The following is a 27015-nucleotide window of genomic DNA, read 5'->3' on the forward strand; positions in this document are numbered from 1 at the left end:
TAACTTGCCTAGGAACGAAACTAGAGTAATAGCTCTGTAATTATCAGGATTGTGTTTGTCACCTTTGTTTTTATATATAGGCTTAATTATGCCAATAGTCCAATCTGTTGGAACTAGAATTGTGTTAAGGATAATGTTAAAATGTTTCGAATTTACTGGAAGAAAAGTGTGTAAAGTATGTTTCATATATTCATTGACAATACCATCAATACCACTGGCTTTATTATTTTTTAATTTATTAACAGCTTCTTTAATCTCATTGTCCCTTATGTCTTCGTTCAGAATTGGATATGTAATATCGGTTACTTCGTCAATTAGGAACTCTTCATCTTCTTCAAACTCGTTATTGTTAAGTGTTTTAAAGTATTCAAGTGTCCTTTATAGCAGGTTTGACGGCATGACGTGGATTTGCCTCCACATATATACATGTACAATGATTCTTACAACGATTTTGTTGAGATTATGTGTGGTGCTATTTTATAATGTAATTGCAATGTAATAATAACATGTTTTGTTGTAATGTAAAATTATAATATTTATACTAATAAACAATAAGACCAAAATGCTACTATTGTGTTATTATTTGCATTTTCATGCAATTGATCTTGCTTAATTCAAAGACCTCTTTTTAAAGAGTGGTTTAATGGTCTCAGAAAATATTAACACAAGAACTTGTTACACTTTGATTCTGTCACTATATTCGTTTGATAATGATACTGTCAGTATATTCCTTTGATTACGATACTGTCGCTATATTCAGTATTTACTGATGATCTGTTGATGGTTTGGTATACAAATAATCTCTTTCAGTCATTCTTAAATACAGAAGTTTGATTTCAGAGAACTGATCAATAATAAGTTTAAAGAATTAGTAATTATATGTAAAGAATATCCTTTATTTTCGGAGAAAAATCACAATTCATAGGTTGCTGAGGAAATATCCTTACCCACACATCCAGATGGCATAGAACAGCCAAACCTTTCTCAAAATCAACTATACGTATACGTTATCATCGTTCAGTGAGACTTCATTGTGATATAACAGAACTGCACCTATTCAATAAACGTCTATACTAAATATGTGTGACATGTCTAATTTAATTAAACACATTCAATGAATATATCCTTGTCACCTTGCTATGTGACAAAAATTCGTGTGAAGTCCTCTTTCTCTTACTAAATTACACAGGATTTGGTTAATTGTTCAGTGACTGTTCGTGTGAAATTCACATCCCTTTGCTACCAGACAGAGGAAACTGAACATTTTAGATGTATCTAACAATGAACTGGAGCAACTACTCTCTGAATGTTCGTTACCATAAGTCTACATCCTTGGCTATCACAGATAAGACACTAGCCACACATCCTTTGCAATAGGCAGTTGACTTGGCCATAAAGTCCCGAATAACCTTGTCAAGTTTTGTGTACTCCAATCACAAAGACTAAGCATGCACAGTTGTTCCGTGAATCATGGATATTCTTCCCAGATATTTCCCTTGTTGAAATGTTACAAAGAACTGGACCAATTACTCTTCGAATGTTCGTAAGCGTAAATCTACACCCTTGGCTATCACAGCTAACATATTAGCCTCACATTCTTTGAAAGATTTGGTCAACTCGGCCCAAAGCCCTTTATATCCTTCTTAAGTCCAGTCTGTGCCCTTGCATCAAAAAAACTAACCAGATATTTCCAAATCCTAGAACCCTAGATATTCTTCCCAGATACTTTCCCTTGTTGTATCCTACCTTCTTCCCAAATATGTTTCCTTGTTGGATCCTATGTTATATAACAGAGGACTGGGCCCATTGCTTTACCTCTGTAGGACAGTGTGGATACTTCTGTAGAGCATCCAGAATCTGTGAGGGATGGATGAGCAGTGACAACAGACGATATTCCTTCTGTACCCGAGATCCAGCTCCATCTGTAGTCTTCACCAACTCTAAAGCAATCAGGTGCTCAAATGCCTGTAAAGTAGATAATTAATTAGCCAATCAAAATTACAAATGTCTTCTACACATAATCTGCCTGTTATCAAGTGACTTTGTCTCCCATATTCAACCCAATAAATGCTCCATCGCTATAAGCACCCTACCCTCTTTTAGAAGCTGCAATTTCCTTGAATACTACAAAGAAAATTGCCAACCGATCACATGATACCACTGGTAGCTTTATTTCATTTCTTTTACAAATTGATTGTGTTTTACTTCCTGCAATAATTTTGTAAAAGTGTAGTCCAAATTTGGTAATTTTAATCTCCCCCTCCTTTTTTCAATTATTTAAACACCCTGGGCGAATATTGGATAAAATACGGTAGGTCACTAATTATAATATGACATGGAGCAATTTGCACTGGCTGTGCCTGGAAGGATATTTATTGTCACATCATGATGTATATACAAAACCATATAACAATGGCAATGACTTCAGGATTCAATGATGGCAAGACAAAAATGGCTTCCTATGCCTGATTTTCGTAACACATTTTGACGTTGAAATACAGGTCTTTGTAGTTATGTGATTAAACATATCTCACATTTGTGTTCATTTCATGTGTGATGTTATGACACCATTCTTAAAAGTTTTTTTGATTTTAACTTGTTAAAATTCATTCGTTAAATACTTAAAATGGAAATCTTCCACATGGACAAATGTAGATTTTGTTTGGTTCAAGGTTTGTGGATGAGAAAATTTTACAATTTTGTCGGTACAACTGTACTTTGATATGTAGAGAAAACTTACAGCCTGTCTTCATGAGTAACAAGAAATTATTACAATCATATAATGAGGATTGAGTTAAAGTTCAAATCTTTCTTAAGAGTATGTATTGTTATTTTTTGTTCTTCACTGCCAAACTATTTACTTTGGGTCAATGTATATTTCTGAACACTACTTACTACTCATGAGATCATGAGTGTTCATTTCATATGATATTTTACAAAATTAGTGTAGGAAGTTTTTATTTTTGTAAGTCTTAAAATTCACAAAGTTTAAAAAAACCTTTTATCACATAACTACTTTTAATTATTAAGTATAATTATTATACTTTACAATACATTTCAGTGTTATTTTGTCATGACATCCTCTAATACTGATGTCTCGTATATTTTACACCAGTGAAACCATTGGGTATAAAGCAAATTATGTGATTACTTAGTATATAATGTATGATCTTTCACTATGGCCTCATTAGTAGAAACTAATAACAACAAAAAATATATCTCAAATTATTAAGATACCATAGAAACATGAATGTATCCCAAATGAATTCTTTTTGCAAAAAAGTACCTTCAAGACCACAGCTTTTTCATAAACTTGCATGGATGATCTCCTTTGGGCAAATTTACGATATTCTGAAATCATAATTAAGTATCATTTAAAAATCATTCTGAAATCAGAGTTCATAAACAGTTAAAAGGAATCAACTATATATGTTATTAAAGAGTTGCAATGTTTAATTGATACCATAAGAGTTGAATAACAATCTTCAATCAAATTCATAACATTTTACTTGATAACTTACCGCTGTAGACCATTTCAAAGTTGAATGGTTCACCATCGTAAATCTCTGTCAGATGCATCATGGCAATAATCAGACAAAGCTCCAGTATGGAAACTCCTGAATAATAGAATTAACAGTTATTCAGTTTACATGTCATAGTGTGTCAGAATGGAACTAAAATTTCTACAATATATAATAAAACTAGAATTACAACCAGATATCATGAAACTAGAATTACAACCAGACATCATGAAACTAGAATTTCTATGAGATATCGTAGAACTATAATATCTATTAGATATTGTGAAAAAATAATTTCTATATGATATCGTGAAAATAGAATTTCTATTAGATATTGTGGAACTAGAACTTCTGTTAGATATCGTTGAACTAGAATATCTATTAGATATCATGAAACTAGAATTTCTATTATATATTGAAAATTGTGGAACTAGAATTTCTATATGATATCATGCAAATAGAATTTCTATAAGATATTGTAGAACTATAATTTCTAAAAGATATTGTGGAACTATAATTTCTATTTGAAATTGTGGAACTAGAATTTCTATTAGATATCGTGGAACTAGAATTTCTGATAGATATCATTAGACTAGAATTTCTATTCAGATGAAAAACCTTACTGTATTATATGAAATATTTGGTGTGCATACACTTATTTTTTTGGTATACAGCTTTCAGAGTATTTTGTGTGTAAAAGTATTTATGATTGATCTATAAAACAGATTCTAAGAATATATAAAACTTTTTTCGTTGTTTTTATATTCCTGGTTCTACAGCAGCCATGAAAGCAACAAATGTCTACACAACAAATATTAAGAGTTACTTTTACTTTGAAATAAAAAAGCTGTTACTATAACTAACAAGTTTAAATGGAGAGCAACATGTGAAAACAGTTTTACCGTGAAGCATAGCAGATTTGGTGTCTGTAGACTGCATCTTCATACCGTCTACAAAGTCTGCCGGGACGAGGAAAGGATGGTCCTCATTTACACAACAAACAGGGTAGGTCTGTACATACCAATAATAGTACACTAGTTATAGGTTCAGCAAGTTAAATTATCATGGTTTTTAATTAAAAGAAAATCATATTATATCCACATACTTTAAACCAACTCATCTTTACATAATTCACAGGCAATTAGATTTCACCAAAAATAAATTGCCTCATAAAAGATTGTAAAGTACAACAAAATAGTTGGTTTACAATACTTTCTGTTTCATGACATTTAGTAATTAAGTTACGCCGAACCATATCATACAAAAATTGTAAACAATGTACAGAAAAAAAAGAAAAATCTTATTAATAAATCCCAAAGTAACCAATTTCTTTATTAGAAACTCCGCAACAAAAATAAGAGTCATACAGGCCATTATGAGCAGGTAGATCTAACTAGGTCAAATGTTTTGCACATCCACTTAATATATACAGGTCAATTACTAAGCAACAGACTGGTCAGAACTACCTCCCTTCAAAGTTCTTGTCACAGTTACAGTACATTCTGATCAGAGTAACCTCCCTTCAACAACTTCTTTGTTCTATCTTACTCACCAGCAGTTGTTGAAGTGTCCTCACATCCTTGTTAAACTCGAATTGTCGGCGGAGAACTCCTTGTACAGTCTGGTCCGAGGCCAGCTCCTACAGTTCACATTCATTTAATGAAACAGAAGCCAGTTCTAGTACTGTATACAATACCAGATCCCACTCCATAAGCACCCAGATGAGCACTTGAAAAATTGAGATTATTGTGGGGCACAAATTACAGCAATTAAACTTAGACCTCTAACATAATTGTTGCACAAAAAATCCGCAAATTAATTTGCAGAAGAAATAAAATAAAGAGACTATGTATGGTATTAATATTTTCAGTATGCATTTCATAAAGATTTAAAGGCGACAAGGTAAGTGAACTTGAGGCCTCAAATAGGGCAAGAATACTTATTGGGTGAAATTTAATATCTGTTGACTTGTATTACTTTGCTTTAATATTAATTTATTATGGGTTAAAATTGTGTACTCACACCAGACGTAATATAATTGTTAAACCTGATTTTGTTCTGTATCTTTTACTTGAAGTATAGGTAAATTAACCTGTGTATTTTCAATTAATGTATTTTACCTGTATATGCTGATTCCAGGTCTTAACAAACTTGCTATCAGTGAAGTTGTCAGGTAGACTTAGATAAGAGATGAAGAGATTGGTATAGTCGCCCAGAGTAATGTTGTTAAATAGATGGACCTGTCTGTGTGAGAACCGTGACTTCACTCTTTTCTCTAACAGCTCAACCACATCCTATAACAAGAATCGGATCACTCTACAATACCCTAAAACAATATTCTGATCACTCTTTTCAATCTTATAACATTAAAATCTACATGTAAATGATGAAAGTTTATTTTGTGAAATAAACACAAACTTGTTTGCTACAGTTTAAAAATGAATAACATGATAATTCCCACAGTGCACCTTTTAAAGATGCTCCACCACCGACAAATGGTATTTTATCACTATCAAAAACAGGAGTAGACGATGTAGTATTTTTCTTCAGTTACAAAAGTTACTTACTTTACACTATTACCACCATTGAAAAGTTTGAGCTTCTAAGTTTACTTCAAATTAAAATATGAAAAATAATTAATTGCATCCCGAAAAAATTCCGTGTCACTATATCCTATATGGAATGAAGTACTGATTGCACATGCACCAAAGGCTAAATAAATTTTTTTTTTTATTATTTTTGGTGTTAATTAGACGTATATATACACGATAAAACACAAATTATTGTTCAAATAATGAATATCATTTATGCTCTGTCGGCGGTGGAGCATCTTTAAATATAAATATAATTATAAACAAGTGCTAAATGTAATGAATGAACATAACAGAAATCACCCATAGAGTGCCATAGTCAAATCTTAAGTTTTCCAATCAATTTTGATACTAGGGATAACATAACCTACACATCAAAACTAACAATTCAAAATACACTATCAAATTTAGCCAAAAAAGCATTTAACTTCCAAATTTTTCAAATGTATTGTCTACAGTGTTAATTGATCACATGGTTTACCAAAGCTGATACTTTATTAGTAGTTTTTGGTCTTAAAACCAACATGACAAATTTTGATGGCAAAACATTTTGATCACATCAAATGCATTCTTTCTGATACATAAACCTTGATACCATCTTGCCACCATGTAGGGTCCTAAATACGTATTATTTACCAGTCTACAGGTGAGTCCAATAACACAGACAGGGGCCTGGGCGGACTGTGCCACATCAAACAGGTTATATAGCAGAGTCTGGTTCTTATGGTGGGCGAAAAGGTCAAACTCGTCCAGCACAAATAGTATAGGCTTACTACTGTGGCTACCTGCAATAGAAAATATCACTCTCCAAATCAAAAATACACCACAAAATTACTCTTTTTTGTTTTATATTATTATATTTCTTCTATGTACATATCTATCTTTATGATATATTACTATTGTAATTCGTGAAGAGATTCAATGGTAAATTTATTCAAAAACGTTGTGATAAATTTTACAAACATGAACTCTAGACAATATCACAAACACTCTACACATAATATACAACTATTGGTATTTATTACAGATGCTCCATCACTGACAAATGCTATTTTTTCTTTATGAAAAACAGGACCAGAAGAACCTCATTAAAAGAATTGGTATCTTTCTTCAGTTACAACAATTTACTTTACACCATTACCACAATTGAAAAATATGAGCTTCTTATTTCACTTCAAGATAAAAATAGTAAAAAAAATTAATTGCATCCCGAAAAAATTCTGAGGCACGATGGCCTATATGGAATGAAATACTGATTGCGCATGCACCAAAAGCCAAAGAAATTATTTTAAATATATCATTTTTTGTGTTAATTATACATATATGTACACAATTAAACACCAATTTTTGCTCAAATTATGAATAAAGTTTATTTTCTGTTATTGGTGAAGCATCTTAAAAGTAATTAAGCACACAGAATGAAACCCTCTCAAAACCAAAGGTGATTTATTGTTGTTGTTTTTATCATTTTTTAACTTATACTACAGTCACTAGAAGAATACATACCACTTTTTAGAGCTTCTAGCAGAAATTGAAGATTTTCTGCAAAAGATCCCTAAAACAAGAATGGAGTTATCAGAAAAAAAAAATCACATCATTAAACATACTGGTAATTGTGATGTGCCATAGTCAATGGTAATATACATGCAATCAATTTTCAAAAACACAGTAAATTGTATTATGCTACATACTTGTAAACCAAAAGGCTAAAAGTTTAATATACAATAAACAATAAAAAACAAACTTAAAACTTTCACAAAGTTATTGCACAAAATCAATTTGAAATGAACACATCAGTATTATGTTATTAATTTTTTTTCAGCCAGCATTTTATAAAAGATGTAAATCAAGGAAGTGTCCTTGAGGCCTTAAAAAGGGGGAAAGGTGCTAGCTTACAGCTGTATACTGTACGTATACGTACAAAGACTTTGTTGCCCACTGTATTCTCCAGTTGTAACTGTCGAGTTATCTCCTTCAGGGCTATCTTATCATCTGTCTGTAACAGACCTGGAATATAATACACTAAAATTTATATATGGATATTGCAGACATTTATCTATAAATATATATATATATATATATATATATCTTACTCAACATGCCATTCATATTTAATAACACATGTTTAGAAAATTAAGCGATTTCAAATATTATAACTTATCAAATGACTATTATATATAAACTGTATATTTGCATCTAAAGATACCAAAGAGTGTTATATAGCTATGTGAATGTTTTTTTTTCAGTTTACAAGTGAATATAATATGCGCATATTACAGAGTTATCTGCCCTTTTGCCAAGTTATGGAATATTCACCATTAAGGCGGACTTGAAGAAGGTTGTCTTTGATCTCTTGATTTGTCATCAGTTCTTCAACAACATTGTCTATCAGCTGATAAATACAGAAAGTTACAAGGGTTTTATAGATAGTGTGAAATACATAAACATATTCATAACAGTTTACATTACAACAAAGAACATTGAATAAACCATATTAAACTCAATAAGCTCCCAGGGCACTTACAATTGAAAATTTAATAAAACTTAAACTATAGCTTTTCATAATATTATTTTATTGCACTTAGTAAGCCAAAGATGAATCAACTTGCAAAAGAAATCACTTATGGTTTTCCTATTTTCAGATAAGTAAAAATGAGGCCTTAGAAAGGGAGGGGGCACCTATTGGGTCAAATAAGGCAACTTAAATACATGACCTTTTTATTTGCTGCATTTGGTTATAGATATGTCTTCTTCTGTACTTTTTTTTAATATCTTTTCTTTAACTTGAATATTCATTCATATTTTATGACCTCATATTGGTATCTTTTAAAATATTATCAGTACTTTGTACAGCTATAATAATCAAGGTTTTTTTCTTTTAATTAGGAAGGGGTCTATTTTTCTTATTTTGGGAAAGAAATTGGAAAATTGGGAAGGAAATTTCCAAGAGTAAACAATATTTTTTTAAATAATTTTCATTGGGAATTGGGGCCAATTTTCAGTGCCAAAATGCCCATAGAAAAATCCCCGAATTAATGATTATAAAATATTACCATAGACTTGCCACATCCTCTTGGTCCAATCAATAAAGCAGAGTTACTTTCTCCTGTTGTACTAGTCCTTCGGATTAAATCCATCACCTGTCTGCATTTAAAATGTGATTTAACAAAATGTTTTGGAAATTTCATTTTCATAATTGGTCCAAAACATGCAGATGTGTCTACTGTTGTGGAACATATAAATTATTATTTATTAAGTTATCAAGTTACAATTCATTTCAATTCAAACTTTCTCGACATCATCATTTCATAACATGCAGATTATAGTGGCATCGATCAAAGTACATAAACATATAATTTACCAAATCATCCCATTAAAAAATATTTATTATACGTACATAGGCACACGGCAGTGATGCATGCATATATAGACTTTAATCATAAGTGGTACACATGAACACTTACATGCATCATAGACATTCATGATTGTGATATAATTTTTCATAATCCAGTACTTAATATATTTGTTAACATTAATTATTAGACATTATATCATTAAATCAGCATTCAATTGCTATATTATAATTTCAATAAAATATTCATTTCAATACCAAATGAAATGTAGCTAGGGATATTGCATTTGTATGCTATATAATGTAATCTAGCCTAAATCAGGCGGTGCCATGCTCAGCCAGGTTCAACCAGCAAAAAGTACCGGGCACCGGTACTCCCATAACATGAGAGTTGACTGGTCAGCCGTTTTTTTTATCGGACGTATTTTGCTGACTGTCGACTCTCATTTCTGAAGGCCTATTTCTTTGATGCAGCTTCCGACGTCAGATGAAGGCGGAAGGAAAAGTGCAATAATATCAATATTTCTTGCTCTAACATTGATAACATTGATGTGTACTTACAGTTTAGGTATTAATTATCCCATTTATCTAGGAAAACTATAACTTGAGGCCGCATAAAATAGTATTTTAGCGGATTAGATATGATTAATCCTTTCTGTAACATTTTGACCTAGTTTTAAATATGGCGGCTGGTTACTACAAAAAACGGAACGAGAATTCAAGCTGGCAGAATGCAAGTATAATAAAATCTGTTACCTGTAAGTGAACGAGATCGGGTTATCTCAGTCGAGGGCTAAGATTTTGTAACATAATCCCAACCGAGGCGTTAGCCGAGGTTGGGATGTTATAAAATCTTAGCCCGAGACTGAGATAACCCGATCTCGATCACTTAAAGGTAATAGATTTTTTTTCTCGCGCCTCTAAGATAAAACAAAACCCATCTATATACGCGTTCCGAATGTAAAACTATCCCGTCATGGGCCTCCTGGTTCAAAGCCGATTAACCATTACATCTGCGCTTCGATTTGGCAATCATTCCGCATAAAACTATAGTTCGATTATATCAAAGACAAACGATGATCGATCGGTACATACTGTTTCATAATTAAAAACAACAACCAAACAATGCATGGTAAATCACTGAATGCACATATTTCTAATAATATTGACTATCTGACGCTTGTGACGTCACCGGTTCAAGAGTTTGACGTCACATGCGCGGACTGTTACATGAATGGTGTAAAATTCCGCCAAAATTCGCGTAAAGGTACCAGACAGATCGGACGAGATAGAAAAATCTAGCACCGGGTATCATGTGAGATTTCCCTGTCCGAGGTGCGAGAAAAAGTAAAGGCAGATCAAGCGTTTTGGGGACTTTGCAATTCGTTTTTTCTATTTACCGGCCGGATTGCTTTCATCATGAAGTTTTGTCTGGGTCATGAAAGTTTACGTTGGGAGATGTAAATATTTGTTTCCTTCTAAGAAATTACCTTTTTTCTTGGTCATAACCATGGATTTGTGGTGGGGTTGACAGCTGGGATACTCTAAGCCTCAGCAGGTCGCAGGTACTATCAAGGCTGGTTTGGCCGTCTTCCACAACTGTATTACTAACTGTGACGGTCCTTGATCGTTTATTTTTCATTTTTTATGTATTTTCTTTTTTTCTCACTGATATAAATCAACCAATGAAATATTTTGGTTCCACCCGTATCATAACCTTTTACGTTTGAAGTGTCTTGGTCTCTGTTAAATAAAAAACATATTGAATTTGTGACTTGTTATGCTCCATCGCAAACAGAGCATAAACTATACCCATGATTTGAACAATAACTGATCATGTATAATAATGTTAACTGAATTTTTCGATCTGGCGTTTAAATGAAAAGTAAATAGAATTAGAATCTATCGTGGTTTTACTAGGCTATAGGCCTAATACTTACAGTAGTCAGTATTTAATAATGTTGTTTCGGCAATGTTTGACAATTAACAGAAAAAAATAATATCAGCTGAATAAACAAGACGCCCATAGTATATAGGGCCTTATACAATGTACATGTACACTTGAATTAATGTAGGCACATCACTCAGTCACCTGATAGAGTCATTAAATTTAATATTACAAGACCAATGGAAAATCTATATTTCTTGTATTAACAAACACTTACCAGGGCCATTTTCGTTTATGCGGAACAACCGGTTCGACCGTTTGTTAAAGTCATTATTTCAAGTATAAATTAACCCCGACGGACCTGCAGTTTTTAATAACAGGCTTGTGAGGGCTTAGTCAAGGCTCGTTTGAAAACAATACAATATCACCAGGTCCGTCTTTAATTCATAAACGAACAACTAGGTCCAACCAGTCAAAACGTATAATCAAAAACGGCCCATAAATAGCACGACAATGTGGCTATTTTCATCGAGTAATAAATGTTTGTGGTACAGTGCAGTGATGATATAATTTCTATTATTATTACAGTATCGATCTTCAATCAAATATGTTGACGGCATTCAGCAAATGTTATTAAGTAAATGTATAACATACCTTGAGGCTTGTCAATAATGAATAAGCACTAAAGCACCGATAATAATCATGTCAGCTGTTCGTCAGCATGTGTGATGTTTTTTGCTTCTTTTCCCGCCTTAACGTCAGAAATTTATCTACCTTCCCCAGAAAAGATGGCAAAGGAAGGGAGCTAACTCGTGTTGTAATTCTGTTTACTAGAATAGTAAGGCAAAAATGTTTGTTTAGAGTTACATTTTTAAAAAAAAGGGGTTCGGTAAGTCGGGATTTTTTTAGTGTCATTCATTCACTCTAAAATAATGGCCGAAACCGGAGTTTGTGACCGAAATTCCTGCTTTTTATTTTTTCTTAGATAAGTGGAAGGGGTAAAATATTAGGGTCGGTCGGGTAACTCACAACTAACTCTAAGCAGACATATTTTTGTTGTTGTTTCAGATCAATATTCAATCTTTTTTCCCCCATTTTTATTTGAATTTTCTAGATCTCATCTACAAATGGATTAAAACTAAAGTTGGTCTATTTATAGAAAATAACTTAACCGTGTCAATATTAAAATCACAGGGGTCTGACATTACAGTTTCATATGGAACAATTAGAAGAAGTACACGTGATTCCAACCATATGAAGAAAACAAATTTTCGAGGCGATCTGCCCCTTTATCAAGACACACAAAACGAACACGCTCACACAATATGATACGAACAGTAATACAGGACAATGAAAGTAGACAAATAATAAATATTATACATGTACTGAACCCGCCGGAGTGCTCTAAAACCATTTTTAGAAATTTAGAGGTTTAGATAAAAAAAAGTCGGCAAAAATCATACTCTACATCAGTGTACTAAAAATGGTCTTAGAGCACTCTGATGGGTTCATAATTATATAAACTGTAACTAATTCCCAGATCCATATCATTAAAATGACCACACAAAGTTTTAAGTTGTGCACACAAAAAATGATATGAAATTTAAGTGAAGACAATTTTCTATGAGTATGCCAAACTTGGTAAAATTAAAAAAAAAAAAAAAAAAAAAAAAAAAACCCTGACCGTCGAAAATGTACATACGTGTAGATCTACATCATTCAGAAACACTCCAAAGTACATATATATTAGATTTTTTTTCTTTTTGAGTTAGATAATATATAAATATATACAAAAAAATTTTTTTCCATATATTTGTGTCAATCCAAAATTTATTTTGAAACAAAAACACATCTATATATAATCATGTATGCAATACATTACATCATACTTAAAATTATATCTGACTTAAATATAAATAATTCGAATTTCATACTTGAGTTCTCATATAAAAGCAGACGTTATCAGTTGATTGATATATATCAAAAGGTGGAAAAGCAGCATATAATGCAAAAGTATTTACATCAACAATCTAACTAAAGGTAAGTATGGCTGATGTACACGTATTCATTAACAGTAACTAGTACCATATACATTTTACATATGAAGCGCTACAGAGACTTGACATGTCATCTTGACCTGAAACGAAATAAATAAATGAATTCAAATAAACAAATGTACACGTAGTTTGAACAGTAAAAAAACCATAAGCCATTTCGAGTGTCACCTTGAACTCCGCCTATGTGAGAGAATTGCATTAAAGATTTATCATAGAAGGAGTTCCTGGAGATTTTCGCTCATACGCGGAGAAACTGGTTTGTAGAGGATATCTGTCAACACTTCATAATTTATTGTCTTAAAGAAACACAGCGTGATTGATGCACCCACAGTACCATGAATATAAATATCAGAACACCAACCAACAAGACCAGTCGTGTCCCTATATATACGGCATCAACCGCGGTATCATTCTGCAAAAAAATATATGATTTGTCAACGATATTTATTGATAATTATTGAAACAATTCTGATTACAATTAAAAAAAAATAACAAAAAAACAAACAAACGGAAAGGCGACCATGAATTTCATGTTTTGAATGTAAAATAACGAAAAAATGAAAATTACAATAACGATCACTGTGCGCATAAATTTACGTTCACATTTTAAATATAGGCTTTGTCACTACTGTTTGTAAGCATTTATTACATTGCACTTTTTTAAATAAAGATTTTTTCTTTTACAAAAAAAGTATCCCTCTTTAGACAACGCCACAATTACTATCACCATGCACGCACATCCGTTTAAGCCATGGTCTAATTACTTTATTATTTTATATTACAGTAGGCATCATCTGAAATTTTCACTCGTCACTTATACCAATGCAAGATCACAGCAAGATACACTCTCTTAATTAAGGTAATGCAAGTCAGTTGCATATTTTTAAAAGACTTTTAAGAGTTTTTTTTTTAATTGGACTCAATAAATAATGGTTCTCCAGATTCCAGAGACATTAATTCTGAGATGGTACAATGCTTACCTGTGGAACAATCTTATCTGGCCCATGAGGATACACCGGTCCTTTGAAAACATCACGGTGTTGGTCTTTTGTCTCTGAGGATGGTGGGATATTGGTGAGATGTGTCCGGCAAACGTGGATGGAGGACATCATCAACAGAAGGACTATACAACTCGTCTGTTTCGTAGAAGTAAAATTGCAATCATGTAGATTCTTGATTTAATCTTAAGTGACTCAGTAAAATATTCTATCATAAGATCCCGACATCGACCGTCGTTCATTTATCAACTATTTAGAGAAATAGTCTAATAAAAAAAATTAATGAAAATAAAAATAAAAACATATGTGTAATTTATCAATCATCATGAAAATGGAGTTGTTGTTTATGACGCTATATCTACTAACTATATGAGTAAGTTTAATGCAGATGAACACACAATTAAACAAAACTTACGACAACATCCATCGAGTGTACAGATGTACCCCTAATAGTGACCAGCTGGATAGTTTACCCTTCTTACTTTCCAATAACAACAGTGGACATGACTATCGAATGTAATAAGACCAATACAATAGCATTGCTTCATTTTCTATTTTTAGAAATAGCAGTTGTGAGTATTATATCAACAAAAGAGAAAATAAGCATAGCAAACATTTACATTACGCATATCTCTCCAATAGACAGTGTGTTTTCTGTTATCATATTCTACAATACATAATGATCATAAACTTCTGGTGGGTGTTCTTATACAAAGAGTTTAAAAAAATTATTAATAGAAACAACCGCATGGAATTTCCAATAAACAAAAAACTATTTAAAGAAGAACGCAATATAAGGTATACAAAGTAATGAACGTCTACATTACAACATAGTAAAATTAGAGGCAAAAGAATAGGTAATTTAGTCGTTTGATGTTCATCAAAAGAGCCGCATAACGGTACACTGTGTTGGCTATTTGGCTTTGACTTCAAAAGAAATTTGTTTTTTCGCTGAACTAACTCCAATTTTACTACGACATAGTTCAGAGGTGTAGAGATCGTAAGTGATCGGAACCCCTGGAGTATCGAGGATGTAGGACTATAGGGTAATTGTAAACAGAAGTATCGAACACTTGAACCCTGGGATGGAAAGAAGCAGAGTGTTATCCAATGAGATACTGAGATAGAGAGTCAAAGTTACCATTTACTGGATGATGGGCTATTCTTGTATATCTGAATCTATTTTATAGTGATACATTTCATACAATTTCATGTGCATAACTTTTCCAAAAGGAATCATTCGTACAATGCAACAAGTAAAACGACATGTTTTTAAGTATTAAATAATATGATTTTGTCGCCATTTATTTCAATATTTATCCCATATGAACAGAGTGACTCAAATGTTTAAACAAAATAACACTAAATTACATTGTCCGGTTAAATTATCATAATTATAACTACAAAATTTTAAACAAACTGGATATGATTTTTTGTGGTTATGAAACTATAACTCTAAACTAAAATAAAATGAAAGATAATTACCATTTTTTGTAGAGACTAATCCAGTGTTTTCATCGATCAGCAGGATTGTAAAACAAACATACGACTTTGTGCTTGTATGTTTCTAACTGGTGCTTACTGCATTCTTATAAACAACTTCACATGAACAATATACATGTACAGGCATTCCATGTATATATTGTCATTATATAATGCATTTGACAAGTGCTATTATTAGAAATCACAATGAAGCGTAATATGTTCATCACAATACAGTTAGTAACAAAGAAATATCATTCTCTTAATTTACAATTTATTATGTGCTAGCACAATGTTTATGTATCTGTAAACGAAATTGTTGATTTATGAACGCATATTGTTATAAAATTGATAATACATGGAGCATTCCATTACATGGTCACCTAACCCAGACATAACGGGAATGATTTTTGTCCTTAAACAATAACATGCCGTCTGCAATCGATGATATATAACTGATATTAATTCCACATTATTCTATTTTAAGTAGTGATAAACTCTGATATTGTTAAAAGAAATATTCAATCTGAATTATTTCCGTATTAGATATTTGTCTAAAATATTCAAAATGAAAAAATAACGTTTATTCTTTCCGTTTGCTTCCATATCAGAAATACAAATATATACTGGATGGTTGCTGCTTTAGCAATGTAGACTAAAACACTTGAGGTTTAAAAATAGGAATAAAAGGTCAAAAGGTCAGACCATAAAGATGAAAACGGTTCAGTTATGCATTGATTAAATATTGTATTTCAAACATTTTTGTCAAACGAACGGGTATAAAGTAATTTTAATTATTATCATAAATTAATTGACTCATAGACGACAGACTTGAAGCCACCAATAGAACATCATAATTTTTTATGCATTTAGGAGTTCACGAGATGTCATTTGAGCAGAGGCTACATTATATTTTCAGTAACTGCATGTAAAGTACTTCGCACAAGGGCTTTGCGTTTTGGTGTAACCAGGTTGAAATATGTGTAACATTAAGATTGCGAACCCGCTTTCTTCCATATATGACAGGGTTATCCCGCAGTTGCTAGGAAATATCTTGATTTGAATATTTTATCTCCTTTGGGATGAGACAGGAAAATCCCAATACAAGGGGTATGATTCGCAAGTTGTCAAACACGGGGCCCTGCCTTTGCCTCGTGTTCGACAGATTCTTATCCCGAGGGTTGGGATCTCCTGTCTCACCCCAAAGGGGGTGAATGATTCTTATTTCGTATTTTATACACCAGTTTGTATCTCACGTGCAAAGAAAAAAACATATATACAAAAAATAATTAATAGTTTAACTAATCAAACCAAACTGTTTGTATGCAAAAAGAAATGACCTCATTGCGACGTTAATTGATAGAGTCACACAGTCATATTTCGGACCAAAAAGAAACCTTCTGTAGATTTCAAAATCTACGGATAGCACTTGAAGTGATAAGAATTTTTGTGTGTGGACGGTTTTATGAAAGTCGTATTTTGATCACTCTAAATCACCGAATGGCATAACGCTATTCTGTATACGTCATACATATGACGGCAAAGCGACCCCATCAGGTAGACGCGATAGTTTTGTGGTTGAACTCAGACAAATACACAGGCATGCAATAGTTCCTATTACCACTAAAACTATAGCCAATATTGAAATTCCTATTCTAAAGAGGAGCTGTTTCCGTTCTTGGATTTGCCTTTCAGTTTTGTTATCCTGAAACAAATAAAGAACAATAAGATACAAAAGTCTGAACTTGGAAATAAACCAGTGTTTATTTAAGGATTCTCTTGAAATAAGGTTTATAGCGCGGTTTACGATAAGGTATACGAATAACTTTGTATTATATCTCACTGACATAAAAATGTTCTAATTAATCGTTATGTATAACTCAATCCACTAGAGATGTCTGTTCCAGATTGTAAAATCATTGAGAGACTCTTTCTTTCTATGAAATCATTGCATCTTTGTATCGATTAACATGAATTAAGCGATGCTACAAACGTCATTTATTGTTAATGGACTGATTAAGTAATTTTCTCAGCCAATTAAAACTCTTTTTACTACCAAAATTGAATAATATGTTCTTTAAAAAAATACGTTATGACTATCTAGGAAGATTCACTGGTTACCAAGGAAACAAATATTTGAGTAAGTCAATCACTAAGTACTTCCACAACTATTCTTCATATGGGGCTTGCACATTTTGTTTCTGATTTTAGAAATTACACATTCTAATTCTACCACACTAATAGCTTTCAGTATTTTTTATGCATTTTAAAAATAAAACTTGGCATCTGATGAATGGTGAAAAATTGCACTTAAAAAAATATTAATATGATCATTATTTAAGTAATAAAATCAAGCTACAAATTATCCAAACATTCACATATAACTCTAATGTAACACAATGACCGATTAGCACAAGCCCTCCACCTCTGGATTGACAGTTCGAATCCCATGTACAACAGTTACCAGTTACTGTATATGGTGTAAAAGTAATCAAACCAAACTTCAATGAAACCTCCATATATCTATGTGTAAAATATTTAATTAAGCGAATTACAAACCCGTATTTCCGTGTGGTCTGACCCTCCAACAGTTGACAATTTCTTGACGATGATTTGATGCTGATCCTGATCTTTAACAGACACTTTTGTGGTGATATGATGGCTTTCTTCACAAAATGTCACTCCCAGCAATAACGAGAATATAGTCAGGAAAAGCATCTGTTTGGTCGGAATGAAAATAAACCATGAATTATTTCTGTCTACGATGGCAAGATAATTTCAGTTTGCTAAAGCAAGTTATTGATTTCTGCTTTAACAGTTATATTATAACAGATTTGTCGGTGCTCGAAGCAACATACATTAAGGGGAAACTAACTGTGTATGAGTATAAAGAAGGGTTAAACTTCGACATCCGGGATCAAACGGAAAATACTACTTATTATGAATCATTGTATCTTACTTAATACACTTTATGTGTCAGAAAAACTAAAATCGAGAGAAAATCATTATGTAAATGACACCAACTTGTAATGTAGGGTCATGTATGGACCTTGTCATATCGAACTTACATTATCTTGTTAGTAAACGGAACTCAATTTGTTTAACGACAAATAAGTTGTTAATGAATGATCAGATCTTGTATTTAGATTGTATATTGGCAGAACATTTGTTCTTTCCAACGCTGCGCAAAATCAAAATTAACCACAAACTAAGTACAAATAACGATAAAAAAGTCTTATTAATTTATAAGTTATGTATTTTACAATCAGTTAATTTTATATTTAAATCCTAACTTTACAATTCATAAGGTTTAGTGTAAGTCTAACTCAAACATTGGAAAGGTCTCTTCATTTGTGAACTGTTTATGACAGTTATACGAAATGTAAAGTTAACTAGATTCTATCATATTATTTCTATAAATTATACATTATTTAGCTTTAAATGTAATGATTATATAAAATGAAAAATGCATAATTATAAAAGGGTGACGAAATAGCTGCACCACCGTATTTTTGTGTGTGTTAAAGTGAAAATCACGCCAGAGTTATGTTGCCATCTAAGCACACTCTCAATACCCGTAAACATATATGTAGATCTTTTTACGCCTTATCCTCATACATGGATATCATAATTATAAAGAAAAAAATGTACTATCAGTTGGGTCTATACATAAGGAAAGAACAGATTGACATACGAATCATATCACATATTATAGTGCTAATGAGCAAGTTAAGTGCAAATTAGTAGGCCAAATACATGTACTTATAAATATGTTTAGAGGTATTAATAGAAACTGACGTTATGTAACTGTTTTATTTGTAGTGTGACCTTGAAATTGCAGCATACCTATAAAAATACAGATAGATTCATTTGTAGAGCCTACGCATTGGAATAATTTACTGACTGATGGGTGGTTAAGGGTCATCAAAGTTGGCGTACATACAAAGAGTTTGTTCCACTCGTGGCCGATTAAAATAAACGATAAAGTTACAAGTATACTTTAAGTAAAAAAGATACCAACATACATATAACATTAAGTTCAAGGTTATTGTTTAAATGGAGGTTCCCCAACGCGTGACTGTTGTTTATCATGTTTATCAAATTAGAGTAAGTTCATTTTCAAATTTTGAAAAGACGCGAGCTTTAGCGAGTGTTTTTTAAGAAAATTCACTAACGAGAGTTTGATAAACATGATAAACAACAGAAATTCCAGAACTTTAACTCTATATTTAGTCTATACCGTGGTGACCATTTTCTCGTTTAATTCAGGGAAACTTACCACCAAACAATGTGTAATGCTATCTTTCCGCCATAAAATAAAGTACCTAAATAGAGACCAATATTCTGTTGTTTAATTCTTTGAATAAGTAACTGCCTACCGTAGTCACAAGCTATCATTATTATGATGGTGATCGTTTATTCAATGAACAGCATTCAGTAATTGGAAAATATGGGAGTATGAACGCTGTTCATTGTTATTAACATTAGATAACATTTCTAATGTAAAATCTCGAAAATTTTTGTATCTGTTATGAATAAATGATGATGTATCGATAAGAACAGAACAGATCATCGTAGTTTATAACGTAATAGGAAATGAAATGACGGGTTTGACCGTTATCTATATGGCAAGCCATCTTAATATTTTAATGCACAATAGATTAAGTTAAAATTTTTTTAGCTTAAACTGAAAAGAATTCAATAATCTTAAAAAACATTTTAATAATAAGAGTCTTTATTTCCTTCAAACTGAAGATTACAATATAATTTTATAACAATGTTGCAACAGATGATTTAGTGAGATTTCACTATAAAGTTGACAATAATTTTAAAAACCGCTATCACGAGGGAACAATACAAAAACAACCATAGCTACTCTATAGTTTTTAAATTAAGTGGGTGTAAATTTTTGCAAACTACCCTTTGTAACTTATTCGCGGAGGTTTATTATTGCGATATGTCAAACCACAAAATAGCGAGGTACGCATTATTTACAGATATTTGGGAATCCGCGAAGTTATTGAAACTTTAGAAAACCTCCGTGAAAATTACCGTGAAAAAATAAAATTTCACGATCTGACAATAAGGGTACAGTATGTATGATTAAATGGATATTTTTTAACCATTTTCCGGAACATAGCAATGGCTCGCGAAAACGCAAAAAATAATATCCCCGCAAATAACCGGCTGTACGGTAATTATAATTATACGAACCTCTCGAACTGTTATCCTTGCAGCCCTTCCAACAGCTCCACAGATTACCGTACAGGTTACTGTCATTTTATATTATATACATGTATGCACTGTGCTACATATAACTAGTTGTATTGTTACAAAACAATTCAACCGTCATTTGCATATCGGTAAATGTTATTTATAGTTTGAAAAGATACAGTGGCATTGAGTGTTTAATTATGTACAGCTAGTCGTATACCGACTGTATAACATGAATCTACAAATTATGCTAAGGACTTTATGAGGTAAAAGTGGAAATCCCTTTACACCTATATAGATCCTATACCGGGTACTCAATACACCAGAAATTATAATAAGCTTTTATATGGCACCATGCCAAAAGTTAATCAACTGCATATGATTGTTTCCCTATACATTATATGTACTATCTCTATGAATGTGTGTGTTTTTTGTTTGTTTTTGTTTTGTTCTTTGAATTTTTCAAATCCCATTTATGAATGAACTTTAACTAATTTTCCATTAAGATTGTCTACTTTTTCAGTTCCATAATATTTTAATCATCTTCCAATGTATCGCAATTTTCATATTTGGTTTAGGCAACGACGTGTTGGAATTAAATATCGACACAATAATTTTGTATCACTTAACTCGAGGTAGATAATGAAGATAAGTCTTTGCACCGTGTTATCTTTGTAATAAAATAATGTTTCGAGCTAGACGAATAGATGATCAGCCTGATAACTCTCTGCATATAATAAACAATTTTGTTCTGCCAAACATGTTGCTTGTACGATAGTTTAGTGAAAATAAATCTAATTCATCATATTGCACAAGTCGTAATACAGGCATTTGGTTTTACTATATTGTTAACTGTAGGTCTGCAAGCTAAGTTTGTGTGAACAACCCAGTCGAGATTTGAAACAAAACAAAATCGAGCGTAAATTAGAATAGCAAATTATCCCTGATGATTTAAAAGGCTGATACGTTTCCTAAACGTCAGAACATTTGAATGTATAGCCTTAAATGTCATTGCAGTTATATATCTATGTCAACAATGTAGCAAATCTATGTTAACAATGTAACAATTTCTTTTGTCGCGTGCCGTAGTCGTAGTGCATGTAATTAGGACGACGACTGGACATTTAAACGACCCGCGTTATAGAAATTAACATTAAATTTATCTAGAATTGTTTAGGAAGTGATGTTAAGTCTAGTATTAACTGTAATTGTATAACGTGATTTACAAAAAGAAATTGTAACCAGCTTTAAACAACATTTACAACAAATCCTTCAAAGTTACTACATGGATTTTATTCAAAAGTAAATACGCTAAAAATAAATTAATGATAATGCTAAACTGTAAGATATTAAAACCACTCTTCCAGATATTTGTTTGCATAGTAATGTATTTCCATAACAAATCTTTAAATCGATATTCGTGACAATAATATAACAAAAGTTGATATCAAATGTTAATAACAAAAATGTCGATAGAAAATACGAAAGATTAGAAAAAAGATAATGCTTAGATAAAATATTAATAGAAAGCTACAGTTTTGTGAAAACACCGCAACATCTATACATGTCATTTATGTCACTGTTAGTGTTGTTTATATGCAGGATTCAGCCTTGATCATATAGGTTTGACAGAATAACGAAATGATGTAAAAAATTCCCTTCAATTTTAAAATTTTAAAACCATATAAGGTTGTTAAGTTTTCCATTACAATGCAGTACACATTTTCATCAGCATACACAGTCAGTGGAAGGTAAATTCTGAATATCATTAAAGGAGTGTGCTGTACATATCTATCTATGATAAACACAATCGGACCCTCGTTCACCGATATCTATAATTATTAAACCGCCAGGTCGAACATTCTCTTTTACACTTTCTTTATCATAAATGGTGACTACAAGCTAAGTGTTTTACATCGGTGGTACAGTAAGCATGATTTACCTGATTTAGCTGATCTTCGATCAAATAAGCTAGATCGCCTTTATCATCGATACTTGCATAGTTGTTCGGTGCGCATAGTCGATAAAACAATGATCCTAATCACTTGAATGTTAATCATCTAGAGCACAAAATATCACAGTTAAAACAATAATATAGGAGTTCTGTTTAAACGCACTTAATATTTCTCACTCGACATCCTAAGAAAAAGCTTGGATTGAATTAAGTAACACAGTCTCTCTAATGTGTATTGAGGTTGGATTCAAATTGAGTCAGGCTTCTTGAATTGGCTACCTCTTGTGGCAGTGCTTGATGTTAGTTACACACCCGACTGTGGTAACACATTGACCTGTTGCTGTTCTCTGTCATACTTTAACATGGTCAACTCCTCGTCCTTGTTTTTTGTGTTGGGTTTATGACACTTCCGAAAAACCTTTCTGCATACACAAATCAAAAGAGTAAGTAACAACACGCCCACAATGAAGACAGCGGCCTTGACAGTGGTTGGCAGGCTGAAAAATCCCTCCAGAGTGCAAACTGAAAATAAAGAAAATAAAGGCAAAATTTGTCTTTTTATTGTCACATTGCGCTTACATATATGGCATTCATTTGAATAAAAGCTTTATGAAAAACGAAACAGCAATAATAAAAAGGAAATCAATGATATGAAATCAAGTTAACAAACATGCTCATTTATAATACTTTGGAACACAAATCTCATACATTAGCTAAACTGATGAAAACGAAAACCAATCAAACAGAATTATATTATGCTCGTATAGCAATACTATTATACGGTAGTCACATTTCATTATGTTGCAGTTGGTCATACTTGCCTTGTTCGAGAATTCAATGTAAGTCGATTTGAACGTTGACATAGACAAAAATTCATTGGAATAAACAAAGCATTCAGACGTAATGAGTTTGAAGAGAGTTTCGATAGGAATATACTGATTCCTAGGAAATCTTAAGTTATATTGCAATTGACAAGTATTGGAAGTTTTGATATGTAGATAAGTGTTTATGTACTTACGGAATGTTTCTCCGTTGTTCCTGGGATCCGTGCAATTACGTGTGAATTTCACCTGCAAATAATTCACACCCTTACATTTACTTACTACAATTTGTAAATTAAGATGACCATTCACACAATAACACTAATAAAGCATCCATGTCCTTTCTCAAAATCGTTTTAAAACAAAAAGCAAAATATAAACTCATGAACTCGTGGGAAGGTTATAGTATGATATAATCAAGTGATCTGGAAGAGTAACAGTGAACTACCCCGATTAATGTGGCAGAAAAAATAGCACGACATGAAAAGAAAATCATCATTCACACCCGACTTCGTCTAAAGAAGATAAAATGTATAGCAGACTTGTTAGAGGATTTCTGAAAAAAGTGTAAGGGCGATGAAACATATGTAACAGAAGAGTAAGTGTTTCGGCTTCATTGACAGCACCCGGCATACAAATCTGAGTCATATGATTTTGGTACTAACAAACTATAATTGATTTTCTTTGTTTTCATAATAAATCTGATAGCCCGCCTCTTCTTTTTCGTGCCAAGACAAGAATCTTGTATTCCTATTGGTTAAAATGACGTCACGTGATATCCAAGATTAGTCGTATTAGGTTAGAAGAAATCGTATCCGTTTTGAACGATAGAGTTATCGTTCTTTGCCCCTAACATCATTAGCTACAAGATGGCGGTCAAGTAATGCTTCGCGATGACGGCACTCAAAAGAGATGTCCAAGACAAAATATTTGAATGATAGCGCTGATGACCATTTTCAAAGCAAACCGAAATCGGTAACACTTATTTTGGATTATTTAATAGAAATGGACCATGACAACGCATTCGAGACTTTGCAGTTACTTCATTGAAAGAATCTTCGACGGGATAAATTCTGTACGCAGTTTGTTAGTGACCTAATACGGAAAAATATTGGGTTTCGACTTCGACTCGCCCGATACATGTTTATTTAAGATCGAATATTTTTCAATATTAGGTCACTAACAAACAGTGTAACTAATAGTATCATACCACTATGTAATCAAAATTTAAAAAAAATGGAGACATCAATTTTTAAACGATCTTGAAATATATCTTTTATATGTTATATGTGTTTAGTACTCTGGTTGTGTTTCAATGGCATTTCCTTTATTAAAAAGTATGCCTTGATACTTGTAAGGATGGTGTGTTCTCCATTTGCCCACTTTTTAGAGAATAAAGCAAAGTGTTGGTATAGGAGAACAATGGAAAACCAATTATAGTCAGTTCCATATTAATTTTTACCTGTGCTTACCTGTATTCGTTTACCTGCGCTACCTATGGTTTGTCAAAAGTGGGGAAATAGAGAGATATCAATATATACACTACAGTACTATATATATTTTATTTTCACCACTGAGATAAGAGATAAAGAATAAAATTGCATCCAAAATTTAGAAGAAGTGTCACAAGAAGAGCAATTAATACACACATTCCACTATCATTATCATAAGCACTTATATGTAGGATGATAATGTAACAGTACACATGTACATGTATCTAATTAAATATATCATATACAGTTGTATACCATATACCTTGTATACCAAACTTTACCGATGTCCAGACATTCCAATTCTACAGTAACAAGAAAAACAAACATACTGTATACATTTGTACCAGTATGTTAGACATTGAGAAAATTCAGTTATTTTTCATCAAGGATGATATTTTTCGCAATTTTTGGAAAAATCCAGATGGTCACTAAAACATCCTCCATGTAATGATTACTAAGTATGAGATATTGATAAATTAAATATACTTTTTAGTCAGAATGTAATATTTGGATTAATTGCGACATCTTTTGTTTTAAATGTTACATGTAATAACGAAAAACAGTAAACCTGCAAAACTTAATGAATTTGCATGATTTGAAATATACACATGTGATATATATCAATGCGCATCACTTTTATCACACTATAAAAAACCTAAGCCGGATTTCTACAGAAGATAGACTTCTGCAGACTGCAAATTATTTGAGAGAATGCGAATGTTATTGAACATCATACCATAACTGAAGAACAATGAGAAATTGTTCAATGTTTTGCTGAATTTGAAATTTCGATAACTTATACAGTTAACCCCCGGATAGTTCATTGAAAAACAATTTGTTTTAGCTAGTGATAGTTCGAACAATGACTTTTTATAATATATTCCATTTTGGATATTTACACACGTTCAATTATGAACGTAAAAGTAACATTTTTGCCGGCATATCGGCACAATGGGGCCCCTAAAAATGACGATATATTGCACTATATTTCAGTAAAATTGTCATAAGGGTGATTTATAATGAAAAGAGGCATATATATACATAAACTGTATGATAACATATTACCATAAACTATTTTTCTAGTTAGCATTTATGTGTATAGGTAGATGAAGTTTAATGTAGTTGTATGTATGTATATATTATATATTTGTCAAAAAGACAGAAAAGGACTTTTAAAGTTAGTACCAAATACTAATTTTATGTTTGATGTGTTCCGGTAATTAATATAAAAATGTCAAGAACATACCTGTCACTGAGATCACAAAAATTGTAACAAATTAATAGATGTTTCCATGTAATATAATTTCCATACATATACATGTACATGTTTTGCATAAATGATAGCCTTATGAAATAAGTAGAGTAGCACAGGTGAAATCTACTGGTAAAACACAGGTAAATTCATGTTAACTTCTCTGAAATAGACTATAATCCTTATCATAACATTCTGCTAATTATCAGATTATAAAAAGTGGGCAAATGGAGATACAGCCGTAAGGATAATTCTTCATTACTTACCATTTCATTTGTTGTTGTAGTGATATCCACTACATGTGTCGACTTATCATTTAAAAATGGCGCGAAAGTGGATGCATGTGTTCCATTATAAGAAATGGCGGTATTGGCTGTAGTCATCATCGCTGT

At 32.0% G+C, this 27015-nt stretch overlaps 1 protein-coding gene across 6 annotated transcripts; it reads right to left on the minus strand.

The window, feature by feature from the left end:
• Positions 1-872: 872 nt before the first annotated feature.
• On the minus strand, positions 873-27015 carry LOC138321269 (origin recognition complex subunit 4-like). Of its 6 annotated transcripts, none has more exons than XM_069264820.1 (17): positions 26890-27015; positions 18449-18607; positions 15893-17594; positions 14390-14545; positions 12007-13821; positions 10955-11207; positions 9166-9256; positions 8429-8504; positions 8034-8119; positions 7619-7667; positions 6749-6897; positions 5642-5815; positions 5074-5160; positions 4424-4532; positions 3522-3617; positions 3287-3351; positions 873-1965 (listed from the first exon to the last, which is right to left on the minus strand). In XM_069264820.1, the coding sequence occupies exons 6-17, from the start codon at positions 11104-11106 to the stop codon at positions 1783-1785; spliced, it is 1317 nt and encodes a 438-aa protein (XP_069120921.1). In that variant the 5' UTR covers positions 11107-11207; positions 12007-13821; positions 14390-14545; positions 15893-17594; positions 18449-18607; positions 26890-27015; the 3' UTR covers positions 873-1782. The 6 variants fall into 6 exon arrangements, with proteins under 6 accessions (XP_069120921.1, XP_069120920.1, XP_069120919.1 ...); XM_069264819.1 differs by lacking the exon at positions 26890-27015 and adding an exon at positions 21104-22212 and having other exon boundaries at positions 17511-17594; XM_069264818.1 differs by lacking the exon at positions 26890-27015 and adding an exon at positions 21104-22212 and having other exon boundaries at positions 12007-13489.

Source organism: Argopecten irradians, chromosome 4 (genome assembly GCF_041381155.1).
Source record: "Argopecten irradians isolate NY chromosome 4, Ai_NY, whole genome shotgun sequence".
Classification (NCBI taxonomy): domain Eukaryota; kingdom Metazoa; phylum Mollusca; class Bivalvia; order Pectinida; family Pectinidae; genus Argopecten; species Argopecten irradians.

Excerpts from the sequence above, each read along its gene's own strand:
- LOC138321269 (XM_069264820.1), bottom strand. The coding sequence starts at position 11,106 with ATGAAAAATAAACGATCAAGGACCGTCACAGTTAGTAATACAGTTGTG. Across the intron at positions 8,120-8,428 it reads TCTTCAAGTCCGCCTTAATG|GTCTGTTACAGACAGATGAT; the intron begins GTGAATATTCCA and ends ATTATATTCCAG. Across the intron at positions 3,618-4,423 it reads CAAATCTGCTATGCTTCACG|GAGTTTCCATACTGGAGCTT; the intron begins GTAAAACTGTTT and ends TCTATTATTCAG.